General features: G+C 45.0%; 1 protein-coding gene across 2 annotated transcripts in view; it reads left to right on the top strand.

Moving 5' to 3' along the window:
- The first annotated feature begins 586 nt into the window (after positions 1-586).
- The window catches only part of arhgap21a (Rho GTPase activating protein 21a), a 96,546-nt gene continuing 83,956 nt past the window's right edge, over positions 587-13,176 (top strand). The window contains exons 1-2 of one of the 2 annotated variants that reach the window (XM_075452842.1): positions 587-951; positions 1,583-1,810. In XM_075452842.1, coding sequence (XP_075308957.1) covers positions 1,733-1,810 — 78 coding nt within the window. In that variant the 5' untranslated portion in view covers positions 587-951; positions 1,583-1,732. Of the gene's footprint in view, positions 952-1,582; positions 1,811-8,069; positions 8,947-13,176 lie in introns of those variants that run through there. The other variant, XM_075452841.1, reaches the window with a different exon arrangement.

Below are 13,176 nucleotides of genomic sequence, written 5' to 3'. Positions count from 1 at the left end.
TTTTTTTGATTGAATAATAAAGAAACAAATCTACCTCCATACATATACACAAAGAAACTACTATATCTGATACTTAGGTCAGATTAGTAGACAGATTAAACAGAGTTGAGAGCAACCAAATATTAGGAAAGGTTCAGCACAAAAGGACCAAAATATTTAGAAAAGTACATATAATTCAAATTGAACTAGACATTTAAAGCAAACAAGATATGTATTTTGTTTTTAATCTACAAATAACTCGAAATTAAAGCTATGGAATAAATGCAGTGGTGTAAAAAGTACACCCCAGTCTTGAAATGCTGGAGTAGCATGAAATAGTACGGATTACGGAAGCTGAATGTCAGAAAAAGCAGTAATAAAGCAGTAAAGTAGCGCGAGTAAATAGTGGTTTTTAACCGGTGACCAGAATGAACCAGCTTCCACGCCTTATTGTAATTGTTATGTAACAACGCCTCCAATTGGCCCGCTCTTAAATTCCAAATTTAAACTGGCCCTGTGATTGGGTAACGCCTCAGCGAGGGGGCAAGTGGAGGGGCGGAGCTCCAGCCGAGTAGGCAGGGAGATTCGTCAATCTATGTTCATATTGTCGCGCCGCCAACCGGGACCACGTAGGAGTACACGTTACTTTTTTTTTTTTTTTTTTGTCTCTACATGGGGGAAATTTAGCATCGAATTGAAGCTCGGAAATGCAGGGACATGAATGAACACCGCGGGTTAATTTTCGGTGGCGTCTCCCTGACAGAGAAATGCACGCGGAGGGGCGTTTACCGTGTATTTTTCAGTGTGTTTTTCCTAACAGGTAGTGAGCGTCAGCGGTCAGAAGGAGACTGAATATCCCGCTTTCTAACCTCCTGACAGCCTTTTTAAACCCACCTTTGGATCGACGGAACCAAAATATGGACGGTTTTGTGTTTTGGCTCGTTTGGGGGCAGTTGTTTTAATTTGTACCAGGTAGGTTTTGTTCGCAGTTATAGCAACAACCTGTCGTCCGCCTTGTTAGCTCCTATGCGTGAACAGCGGCTCGTGGTAACGGGCGGTATGTGCATTTAAAAATGAAAAATAACAGTGTTTTTCCCGCTTGTGTGCCATGCAATAGACAGCATTGTTTACCTTGTGGTGTGACTAGGTTCATAATGGCTGTTATAGCGCTTTTACACTGCAGCTCTTACTGTAATTGCCTCGTTGTGCACTTTCCCTCCCATAGAGAGCCATGAATCCCTGCTTTATTTCACACGCAGGTCTCCTGTTTACGACTTTGTGTGGAAATGTTTTTAAAGGTGTCACCTGCCTGTCTTTTTTTTTTTAATCCACGGTAACTAAACCATTAAGAAGCCTTGACTGTGCACCTGCCATTGTTGACCCATGTCTGTTATTGCGCGTGCAAGAGTCAAGCCTCACCATCTGAATAGCACTCCTCTTTAGTGCCTTTTTGTGGATTTTACTGTCATAATCCTTATCATATACTTTCAGAGCATAATGCATTATAGACATTTGGAGAGTTGGTGTTTTTCTTATGAGAATTAGAAGGAAAAGTTGTGTTTCATTGTTGCCAAACTGACTCATTTCCACAATTTTTCTGCAGATTTCAGTCTCTGACATGAAGCAGGAGGACGGTGTGGATTAGGATCTTTTTCCTTTTTTTTCTTTTTCCTTCTTTCTATTCGGGGCTTCATCATCCTCACTTCAATGTGGGCTCTGAAGGACTTCTTCCCCCTCTGTGGTTTGATATGAAATGATGGCAGCACGTTGGAGTGATTCGCCCCAGGACAATGAAGAGCACAAACTCACAGCTGCAACTCCGTCTCACCAGGTAGGACTTTGGATAAACCGAGGTGCTTGTGCAGCAGCAGGACGGCGGGCGCTTGCCTCTTGAGCTGCTTTGTTCTGCTTGTGTTCCACCGTTTTTTTTTGGAGTGTAAGACACAGGATTTAATCTTTGACACTTTTTGGCCGTGTGGCAGAGAGTTATAACAGCCGGACTCCTTATGGAAGATCTATATCTGACACAATGCACGCTCTGTGCTGCTGCACTGGTGTGCAAAAATGCTTGCATGAGGATTCGCCTGTTAACGTGTTATAGCCGCCATGAAAACGCTGACTTTGCTTAACTTGGTCTGGGCTGTTTCAAATGCTTTCTCGCTTTGCAGAACGCTTGTGACATGCCTCAGAAGCGCTGTTCACTCTGAGCTGGAAGGGACCAACGTGAGCTAAGTGTTGCAGCACATCTGCCAGTGTTCGGGGTGATGGGGTTCGTTTTCTTCCTCCCTGACAACTGTTTAAGCGCACAAAGAGAGTTTTATACTTGCTGCGCTGATGTTGCTGGGCTCTTTGTGGGTCTGCGTGCCAAACTCTGAAAAATGGCACATTGTCAAGCTCATCCTTTTCCAGTAGTTTAAGTGGTTACATCATCATAATCATCGCAGCAGTCCAGCTCGGCTAGATGAATGTCATAACAGCAGTGCAGCGGTGGCATGTTTTGGATTAATCCACCATCAGGAAATGGCAACAGTGCTGTGTGTATGTGTGTGTGGGTCTAATCCTCTTATTGTACCAGAACTAGCTACGGATGGATGACATAAATCTTTGCTAAGGGGGGTAACTCAGCATCCTGACCGACCTGGAGTTTATGAAATGGTTGATGGAGTCAAAGAGGAGCTCAATACGCAGGTATCTGTTGTTGCTTTTTATTTAAAAGAAATCTTTCAAGAGGCATAGTTAAAAGAGGTAGTTTCTCTGTAGTCGTGGCAGATTTTTGCTCACAGTGTGTGTCTGTAAAAAAACTGACAGCGAGGCGCGTCTGACGTCGATCTCACCGTCTTTATCAGTCCGCAAGCTTCCGTCAGTATCAAGTAAACACAGTTATTTTAGATAATCATCCTCCTTCTGTTGCTTGAAAACAGCAAACAGAAGAAAATGTTGGGTTTTCATCCTTTAATGAAACTGACACCCTTTTAATGATGCACCTGTCTTCTTCTGAGGGCCGAGCATGTGGTCCAGGTCCGGTTTTCTCTTTAAAAGCCTGATTTCTGACAAAGTTTCACCATTTGAAATGAATGGCGGATACGCTTTGAAAGGGTTTGGTGGATTATTAGATCGTTGGTGGATTTGATAATGTGTTTAAACTGGTTTTTAAGCTTTGGATCTCTTCCCACTGTCTGTAGCAGCAGCTGCTCTGAAGCCCGGACTGTCACCACCCAACACTGTTTTCTAAAGTCACAACAATCTGAAACGACGAGGTTATTTTGCCATTTTTGACTCGACCCGGGGAGTCGGCAGAACAGAGAAGTTAGTTTGCGCACGTGAACACGGGAGCCGTGTACTCCGGCTTAACTTTTTTCTTTTCATCTCTCTGGCTGCAGTTAGTGTTACAGTGGTGAGGCTGACCTCGTATCCATCTCTGCAATGTAATAAATGCTTCCCGCAACAACACTTAAGTCTCCGTCTGCACCTCATCCTCAGAAGCTCTCAGCCGCTCACAGACGTCACAACAGAAACTTCCTTTCTGCTGAACCTCTCAGGTGACATTTGATTCCTCCTGTTTCCTCATAACCGGTGGATCAGAATGATTGTCCTCAACGCTGACTCACTTGCACGTCAGTGGCGCTTGTTTAGCCTTGTTCGCAGCCCGGGGAGCGTGTTTTTATCTACCTGATGCTTCAAAAATCTCACCCTGACTTTGAAGCTTCGATGCAGATGAACGGCCGTCTCCTCGGGGTCTATTGAGAGCTGAGACCGCAGGCGGGCGGGGCGAGGCTTCCCTCTCCCCCTTCCTCTCCTCCTCCTGCTCCCCTCCATCATTGTGGCTCGCTAATGAGGCAAAAATTTCAAGGGGTGTCTTCTTCTGAGACAGACCCTGCAGCACACGCAGATACACCCCACCCTGGTGCTGCCAAAAGCACGAGAGCAATTTACCACGGTGTGGTAATTTAAGCACAGCTGCTCTGAATATTAAGAGAAAAACACCCCTTGTGTACCATGCCAGCTCCTCTGTTTCTGTCTTCTTCACTCAACCTGCTGTCACACTCCAGCAGCTGAGGCCCTTCCTTGTTTTGAGGGGAAAAAAATGATAAATAAAAGATTTTTCCGTTGCATTTATGTTCATAAAAACCTGCAAACTTTTCAGTTGCTGTTAAGATTGGGTGCTATCGATGTATTTGTACCTTTTGTGGGCTGAAACGGTGAGAGTGAAGCTTTAATAAGAAGTGTGTTCAAACCGTAAAGAGTAAAGGTGGCAGTGAAGCTATCCAGGATATGTTTACTACATCCCTCATTCATGTAGGAGGATGAGACCAATGGCGGTCCCCAGAGCGATGCTCTCTGTGTTGGACTAAATATAGCCCCTCCTAACTCTATAAAGCCCCTGCTCTTTTTTTCTTTTTTTTCCTCCCCCGTCCACATTCTTGCCTTTCACCCGTCCTCTATTCCCGCGTGTTTTCAGTGATGCTATATTTAACCCGTGGAAAGATGAATGTTAAGGGGAAAAATAGAATCACTGTCTCTTTCTCCTTAATGTTGTTTAAAGCTGCAGCTATGCGAGTGTCGGTCAGCACGGTATCATTTTAGGAGTCTGGGAATGTGGCGGTGGTCAGTTTGGGTCGTGTGAGAGCTTGTTTGCTTTTTCCATGGAAGCTAAGAAGAGCTCATGCGCTTTTTTTTCTTCTTTTTGCCACAGAAAAAAGAACATATCAAGAGACAACTCAGTTTTCCAGTTTGAAACCTAATTGGGTGCTTTGTGATCTCGTTTTTTAAGTCATTGTGGGGGAAAAACAAAGAGTAAAGGGTCTCCAGAGGATAAGGACACACACATTCAGCCTTTAGAGACATGGCAGCTCATCAGTCAAAGCAGAGACGGGCTGATTTTGGTTTGCACACATCTGAGAGGCAAATGTGCTGCTCTGCCATGTTCAACAAACAAGACATTGACCTGGATGTGACCAGACTGCTGCCGTAGCGCAGAGCCGAGGTGTCACTGCACGCTCTCCCACCCAGATTATCGCTCTGATGCCTGAATCGGACGGCGTGTTTCGTCATCTCGTTTCAGACTCAAACTTTCCCCGATTCCCTGATTCTATTTCCTCAGAGGAGACGAAATAAAAGGAAATCTGAGCTTCTCGTTCTGGCTCCGAATCAAGGTCACCCAGAATACGGGTGCGCAAGTGTGTCATCTTTTCCTCACGTGGAGGGGTGACGTCCGCGCTCGGCCCGGCTCCTCTGCGTGGCGCTTCCTGTCACGCTGGAAGCTGCTCGGTTAGATGGATGATTGACTGTTTGGATGTGAAGGGAGGGGGGGGGGCATGGCTCAAAGTTCAAGTCAGAGTTCAAGTCATCTCCTGTTTTTTTCTTTTTTTTTGGTCGTATATTGGCTCAGTGTCACCATTTCTCCTGCCTGGATGCCCCCGACCCTCGTCAGATAAAGGCGATGCTGAGCGGTGGAGGTTTGAGGGGGAGAGGGTTTGGCAGACATGCAGAACAGAACCAGTCTAATGCTCAGTGAGCATGAGACGCTATCCATTACACACGCCCAAAGGCATCTCTGTCATTACTTACCCGCTATCAGACTCCATCTTTAGCTCTAATGCATGGCATTGGTCATCTCTCTGTGTGTGTGTGTGTGTGAATCGGATAAGACTTCAGTTTATCTGCACAGCACATTTCTCAAGGCAGTATTCACACTCCTCTTCCAGCCCGTCATATTTTGCACCCTGCAGGCTTCATAATCTACAGATGATGCAACGTACCGTGTCCTAGTTTATAGATAGTGAGTTTTTAGACTCCCAAACATTTTAAGATGACTCCTCACACTTCTCCGTACAGAGTTTATCCTGCAGACATTTTGTTTTTGGTGTGTAAAGCACAAATATCAGCATGTGCAGTGGCAGTATTTGCTTTTTTTTAATGAAGCCTTATGTAACACGATGTTATCAGGACCCGTGTTGGTGTGGGCTTTGAGGTCTTGGCAGGAAAACCACATTATTTCCTGCAAGTATTAGGAGTGGAAATGAACAAGGGCACTCTGATGAGGGAAGGATTTCATGAATGGATGGCAGAAAAGTGACAGAATGGCAGAGCCAGCGTGTTTCCGGAGCACCGGACAAGGCAAGGCCGATCGACTGTTGAAGCTGCTGGAATTCAGCACTGAGCTGCTGCACTTGTTCCAGGCAAACATTGGGGATTATAGACTAACCTTACTTTACTTGCGTGCAGTTAAATCTCTCTGTCTGACGTCCTTTGAACATCTTTAGAACTCAACGTTTGCCCTGTTGTTTAGAACGGGAGGCTGTGTGGCACTGAGAGCGCCACGGGATCCATAACTCGACATTGATTGGATTATGTGGGCTTCGTCGTGGGGGCAGGGCGCATGCTTTTACTCTTTACTGAACTATTTCTGGCTTGTGATGGCAGGGGGCTTTTTTTTTTTTTGCAGCTGCATGCTGCTTTATGATGTCACAGTTGTTTACTGTGTGGATTGCTGTGCCTCACTAATGTGGCATTTCATGCTTTGAATTTCCAAATGGCTGCACGACTGTTTCTATAAGAAGTGCATGCTCCTTCACCCACCGCGGTGGTAATGTTCAGCACATTTAAAAGGTGGCTCATCGTTTAGAGCAGTGATACTCACTATTGTTTTCACAAGAGCCACATTGGCAGAGCAAAATCAAGGGAAGAGCCACTTTTATGACAACATACTGAGTCCCCTTTTGCAAATATGCATTTCTACATATAAAACATCCCACAAAAAAAGAAACAACACAGCCAATACATTTTCAACTAAGACCATATTTACCTTAATACTGGGATGAGCGGAACCTGGCGTGCATGTCCTTGACTTTCTTCATGTTGTATTTGTAGTTTGTTGTTGTAATCATAGTGAGACATTGAAGATCAGCATGGTTTTTGTGCTGGTTTTTGCCCTTTTTTAATGAAAAACCGATCCATTGTGCCTGCATCTCGCGCTGGCTAAAGGAGCTAGCGTGCACTGCTGTCAAGTGTGAGGTGGTTTAAACGGGCTGCTTTGCCAGGTTTAACAGTGGCCCCCTTTTAGGAAACACCATTAAGCCTTAATTAATACTGAATAAAAATACTTAATACTACAAAAACGCAAACTTAATAAAAATACCAAATACTGTGCAGTATTCGCTGTGTGTTATTGGAAAAAATGTATTGTTATTGTTACCATATTGTTATAAGCTACTATGTGAGTGCGAGCCGCCAATTAGAGCTTGAGGAGCCGCGCAATGAGTATCTCTGATTTTGAATGTTTGCCCACAGAGTCGCCTGCCCGGATTTATTGGGAGCTGTGTCATTTGGGACTTAAGGAAAAAACTCACACTTTAAACTGAAACAAGAGGAGAGCACTGAGTGATTGTGTCACATTTTTGTGGTCCTTTGAGAGTCGAGCTGCCCAATATCGATATCACAATGGCCACAAATCACATTTCAAGACGTGTGATGTCAGCGAAGACCAACTCCTCATGAAGCAACCTATTAAACATGGCAGCACAGAGCAGAAAAATCCCATCTCATGTGTGTCATGGGTCCTGGGGAGGCTTGTCTGACCTCTCTGACCAGACTGCGTGCATAGCCTCCTGACCCAACACGCTCTCGTGTCTGCATGATTACTCAAGCTGTCTGGCTCGGCTTTTTAGAACCGTGCACGTTGCAGTTTTTGTTCCACTCCCCCATTTATAGTTTATAACCGCCGGAGCTGCACTCGATGTTTGATCTGCTGACATCCAGAGAAAAAAAGACCGATAAAGCCCCACTCCAGGTTACTCCTTCCTACTAATTACTTAAAGCTTTTCTCATTTGAAGGGAGCTCAGCATCTCAAACAAAGCTGGCTGATGTCGGAAGGAACATAAACTATCCCAGACAACTATTCACTGGCATCCAGTAGCTTCTAAAGTTTGTCCCTCACATACTGAATGACTGCTGAGCTCACTCTGAGAAGAAGTCTTCTTACATGATTCCTGCCATGGTGGGGGGGGCTGCTGCACTCCTCTTGTTGTAGAGTGAGGAATTTAATAAATAAATCAGGCTGCACGGCATACTGCATTTCCGGCAAAGTGCAGAAAGAGTAAGGTTTGGACTTTGAGGCAACACAGTCGTCTTCTGCAGCTCGATGCGGGACGACCCGAAACCTTCCGAGGTTTTACGAGCCTTCAGTGTGAGACGGTGGAGGAAGGTGCAGATTGAGACACTGAATGAGACGTTTTCAGAGTCAGGAGTTGAAGGGGTAAAATCTTCCCTGCATTGCGGCCTGATGCATGTTAATGTGGAGTGATCTCTGGCTGCCTCTGCCTGGCACCGCTGCAGAGACGAGCACAGGGAGGCACAGCCGGCTGGAAAGAGACGCAGAGTGCACCAAAAACAGGGTGGCTGACCGAAATGCAGAGGCAGATAAGGAGAAACGGTGCACCCTCCTCTGCCGTCTTTTCTGCTTCCTTTTCACCGGCAGGCAGCTTGCATTCTGCTGCGTAATGGTGGGATGCTTCTCCCGTACGTCGACACCCAGGTGGATTTCTTTTCATTGCACCGGACCGCTCATAGAGGAGCTTTCTTAATGCTCTGTTTCTGATAATCCCAGGAGCTTGCGTGGAGCATGAGTCATTAACATACTGCTAATGAAGCGTGTCCAGGCCGACGGCCGCAGCTGACGGGACGCCCGCTGGGCTCGCAGATGGGCGAGGAGGTGCACCCTTTGCTTTCTGCTGGTGACTCCGGCTCGCCTCCTCGCACTCGCCACTGAATCGAGGTGGCTTCAAGAAGCACTGCTGCCAGCGGGGTGCCACAGGGCACAGCAGGGCTCGGTACACTGAGCTGAAGGGCAGGTGTCCCGGCAGCTTGTATTACTTCCAGTGCAAATGGCTCATCTTAAAGTTCTGGACTGTATGGTTAACAACAACTGGAGCCTGATCTGCGATCTGTACTGCGCCTGGAACAATCAGGTCGGTTTTACCTTCGATTTTCTTTTAGCACATCATTTATCATACTAAAAACAAGTCTGGAATAAGTCTCTTTCTGACACACACACAGGTTTTCAGACACAATTTACAGTACTGTGCAAAAGTCTCCAGCCACCAATCATATGTTTATAATTAGTTTTTGATTGATTGATAGATTTCTATTTTCTAACATGTATAAAATAGAAAATGTATGTAACTATTTGTACATACAAAAGAGAAATAAAATAGAAATTTTTTAAAAATTCAATCACATAAAGTGCTAATACATAACAAAACACCACATGTTCGAAAAAGGAATGGGAAGAAGTACAATACTTTTTTAGTTTCCCACCCCTTTTTAACTACTCTTCAGTTTGTAAATATCCTAACTACAATACACCTATATAAATATATGCCATATATACACTTACTAAATATCTAAATAAATATATAATCACAAAAATAAATATATACTACACACATATCCATGTTTCCAAGGAGTGAAATCTTCTTGTAATCTTTTAAAGTGGTCTTGAGCAACAGTTCTGCTGGTTTCTGAAGGTCTTTCTTTGGGCGTTTGCTGCTTTTTCACTCGTTTTCAGTCCAGTCAAGAGGCTCGTAACTCAAGGGATGAACCGGTGTTGTGCTACAGGCCTAACAGTATCTGAAACGGATGTCCTTAAGAAACAGGAGTCTGTGCCTTCAGCTGATCCATCTGCTGTTGGCCCAAGCCTCATCAGAAATGGGCTCCATGGAAGGGTGGCTGTCAGGAAGCCGTTCTTAAGGAAGGGAAACAGGGAGAAAAGGCTGAGCTGTGCCAAATGACACAAGAAGTGGGCTGAAAATCAGTGGCAACAGGTCTGATGGATGGATGAATCCTCCCCAGCTGCAGCTAGAAATCTCATCAGAAATGAGTCCTGCAGACTTTGGTCACCTCTTCTCACCCTTCCTATGAGCTTGAACTCCTCTTTGCCCCCTGTTGCACTCAGGAGTTCTCCAGGAAAGGCATCCCTGACATGTTGGGTATTAATAGCCGGCATTCATTCAGAAGTGCAGTGCGGAACAGGAGCCCGTGGACTGCTCGGCATGCTGACCTCTGAGTGTCCCTGCCTCTCCATACAGAGTATGTCACGCAGCCTCGTGTGGCTCGACGATAAACTCTTGTAAATAGACCTTTTCATGAAGGATATTTGGTTAGCGCGTTGCTTCATGGAGATAAAAGCGAAATCCTGGAACATTCTCAGATGCAAACACGTCCTGCAACAAGTGTAAGTTCGTCCAAAATCGGAGCAACTGTTCATCCCGCTGACTACAAATTTAGGAGTATGAACGTGATGAACAGGATGTTTAAGGGTCAAAGCTGTCAGAGAGCAGCATCTGAACATAGAAATATGAATGTTCTCCGTCATAAAGTTCTCTTCTTTGTCGCGTTATCTAGAATATGTCATTTCGTCTCCATATGCATAGAAGTCAGCTTGGCACCCTTACAAACACTTCACATCTCTGACATGCCTCTTTGGCTTTTTCTCTGGAAACTCACACAGACAACTCATTGTTTCACAAATCCCCCCCCCCCCTCTTTCTCTCCCGTTTTTCATTTCGCCATGGAATGCCTGATGTGAGGAGTAAAGAAGTCTTGCCGTGTAGAGCAATGTGTGCAGCTCTGCTCTCTGGCTTGCCCCCTTCCCCTAATTTAATTTTAGCTGTGCTGAAAATTGTTTGCGTCCCGAGCTGAACTGATGGGCCTCTGTTTCCAGAGGGCCGGTGCTGTCCGAGGCGCTGAAAACAGCCTTTGTGTGCCAGTAGCACGGCACCGAGGCCTCATGAAATATTTACAGGCCGACACCTGGTGCGAGATTGAGAGAGAGAGGAGCCAGGGAACCAACAACACTGCCAACGATTACCGTGCGGGTCCACTTCTACTCAGATATTGGCTCTCTGAACAACTATGTCTTATAATTTAAACAAATTATCGCATGTGTGACATGCAAATATGTTTTCACTCTTCTTTGCGTGCGGTCAGTGCAGGTATTTATGCATGAACATATGTTTTCCACCTTATTGGTAAAGTTAATAAGGTTTTAAAACTTGAAAATAGCACAGTTTCAAAGAAAACAGACTCTTTGTTTATTTGTTACTCAGTTTTTCTTTTGTGCTTCCAACATTTTTAGTGTCTACTTGGAGAGATAAAAATGTGTGCCATTATCCGCCTTGTTTAATAAAAGATTGCATCTCTCACAATTATGACCATCTTTTTGTAATGAGCCATTATAAAACACTCGGGTTACTGAAGAACTGGCTCTGAGAGGCCACAGTTTGTCCCCTTTGCGGTAAGGATGCACCGGTCCGATATTTGTATCGGTATCGGTACCGATCGGGTATCGTGACAATGGGCCGATCCATATCGGCCGATCTTTATGGCAGCAGAATTGTAATCTGAATACCGTTTATGCCAAACACATTTGCTTTGCCAAGGGAAGCTTTATTACTGCTTATTTATTTATTCTTGTTACAATACTTCACATGTAATGGTGCCGAACCGGACCAGGGGAAAGAGGAAGAGCAAAGAAAAAGAAACGGAACAGAATAGAAAGAAACAATAAGAGAAAACAATGAAAAAACAGACAACCAGCTGCTACATCTGTAAAACCTGTAAAACAGAATGATCCCAGACTTTTCCACACTATGAAACTTACCGTTTGTTACCATAATTCCACACTGTTTTTCTGTTTCGGTATTGGATCGGTATCGGCCGATACTAAACCTCAGATATCGGTATCGGAGGTGAAAAAAAAACAGATTGGTGCCATGATTGGAGTCATGATTAAAGTTTAGAGAAGGACCCCAATTGCTGCAGCAGAACTAGAGATGGCAGCATTTTAACCTACCTGCTGAACAAAAGCCGAGACCTAAAAAATACCTGCAAAGCTACTTTTGGACTAACACACCCAGATAATGCAGTTAAGGATCGAATCATCTCTGTGCATGCTCGGAAATTCGCCTGCATTGAAGTGTACGTGTACATTGACAAGTCCAAGTTAAATGGCCCAGTCGAGCTGTAAACGAGCACAGATTACCTCGCCTCTTTCTAACTTTGTATCTCTGCTTCGGACACACAAAGAGACCATAACTAATAACCATGCTTTAATGTGTAAAATTGGTTGTGGTACTGGCCCAGAAGCAGTGAAATAAAAGATCAAAGATTGCATTATTTTTGCTGTGATTCTTATATTTGTTGTGAGGAGCATTGGGGGGGGTTAAACAGGAGAGAGTTTGCATGTCAGAGGGCACATTGTCACAACTATACACTGTCCTAAACCTCAAAAAGAAGCAGGCTTAATAATTCATAGATGAGGAAAGTAATTATCCAAGGCTTCTGTCGCATGTGGGTGGGGGGACCCAGGGGACTCTAATTGGCCCACCTGCTCCCTGTCTCCGAGGGGTTGGCGGAGATGGCCGTGTGGGTGTAAGGGTGGTGTGTGTGTGTGTGTGTGTGTGTGTGTGTGTGTGTGTGTGTGTGTGTGTGTGTGTGTGTGTGTGTGTGTGTCCTCTCTTTGTTCGGCTGTCTCTGAGCTTTTCTCGTGGGGGGATGGCTTCCTCTCTGGTATGTCGACAGTGGTCTCAGCTGGACATCCCTGTACTGACGGACCACGCCCAACACAGCAGGGAGGCTGCAAAAGTTCGGAGTTGCTCGGCTATTCTGTGTCACTTCTGCCTCCATTCACGAGGTTCTTGGTCTATAAGTAAAACAATAAGAATATGTTTTACACTGAATTGCAAACTCTTCTTTTTCTGTCCACGTCCGGTGGATTTATGGATTCAGCTTTTAATAGTAACAGTGGATTTGTTGAGCTTCTTGTCCTATTTTGACCAGTGGTTTGGACCTCTGTTGTGTGTCAGTCCACTATCGTCTGTTTTTTTCTTTCTGTCTATCTGTCCCTTTCTCTTCCATCTCCATTTCCCCTTTGTGGGCAGGAATTTGAGGCTGTTGGCTCGCACAATTGGGCTTTCATTAACATATGAAAGCAGCCGAGGGGCAGTGAGATGAGGCGGGAAAAAGGGAGGGAAGGAGGGTCATAAAACTTCCAAATCAGTCCCGAGCAGACATCAGAACCTTAATCAGCCTCATGCAAACTCATGTGCCTGTGCGGCGCAGATTGCTATCAGAAATCTCTTCATTCTTCAGCGTAAAAACAGCAGAGATATGTCTTCTCTTTGTTTCGTCCTGAGAGT

The sequence above is a fragment of the Odontesthes bonariensis genome, chromosome 20 (assembly GCF_027942865.1).
Source record: "Odontesthes bonariensis isolate fOdoBon6 chromosome 20, fOdoBon6.hap1, whole genome shotgun sequence".
In the NCBI taxonomy this organism is placed as follows: domain Eukaryota; kingdom Metazoa; phylum Chordata; class Actinopteri; order Atheriniformes; family Atherinopsidae; genus Odontesthes; species Odontesthes bonariensis.
This window is presented reverse-complemented; position numbering and strand designations above follow the sequence as displayed.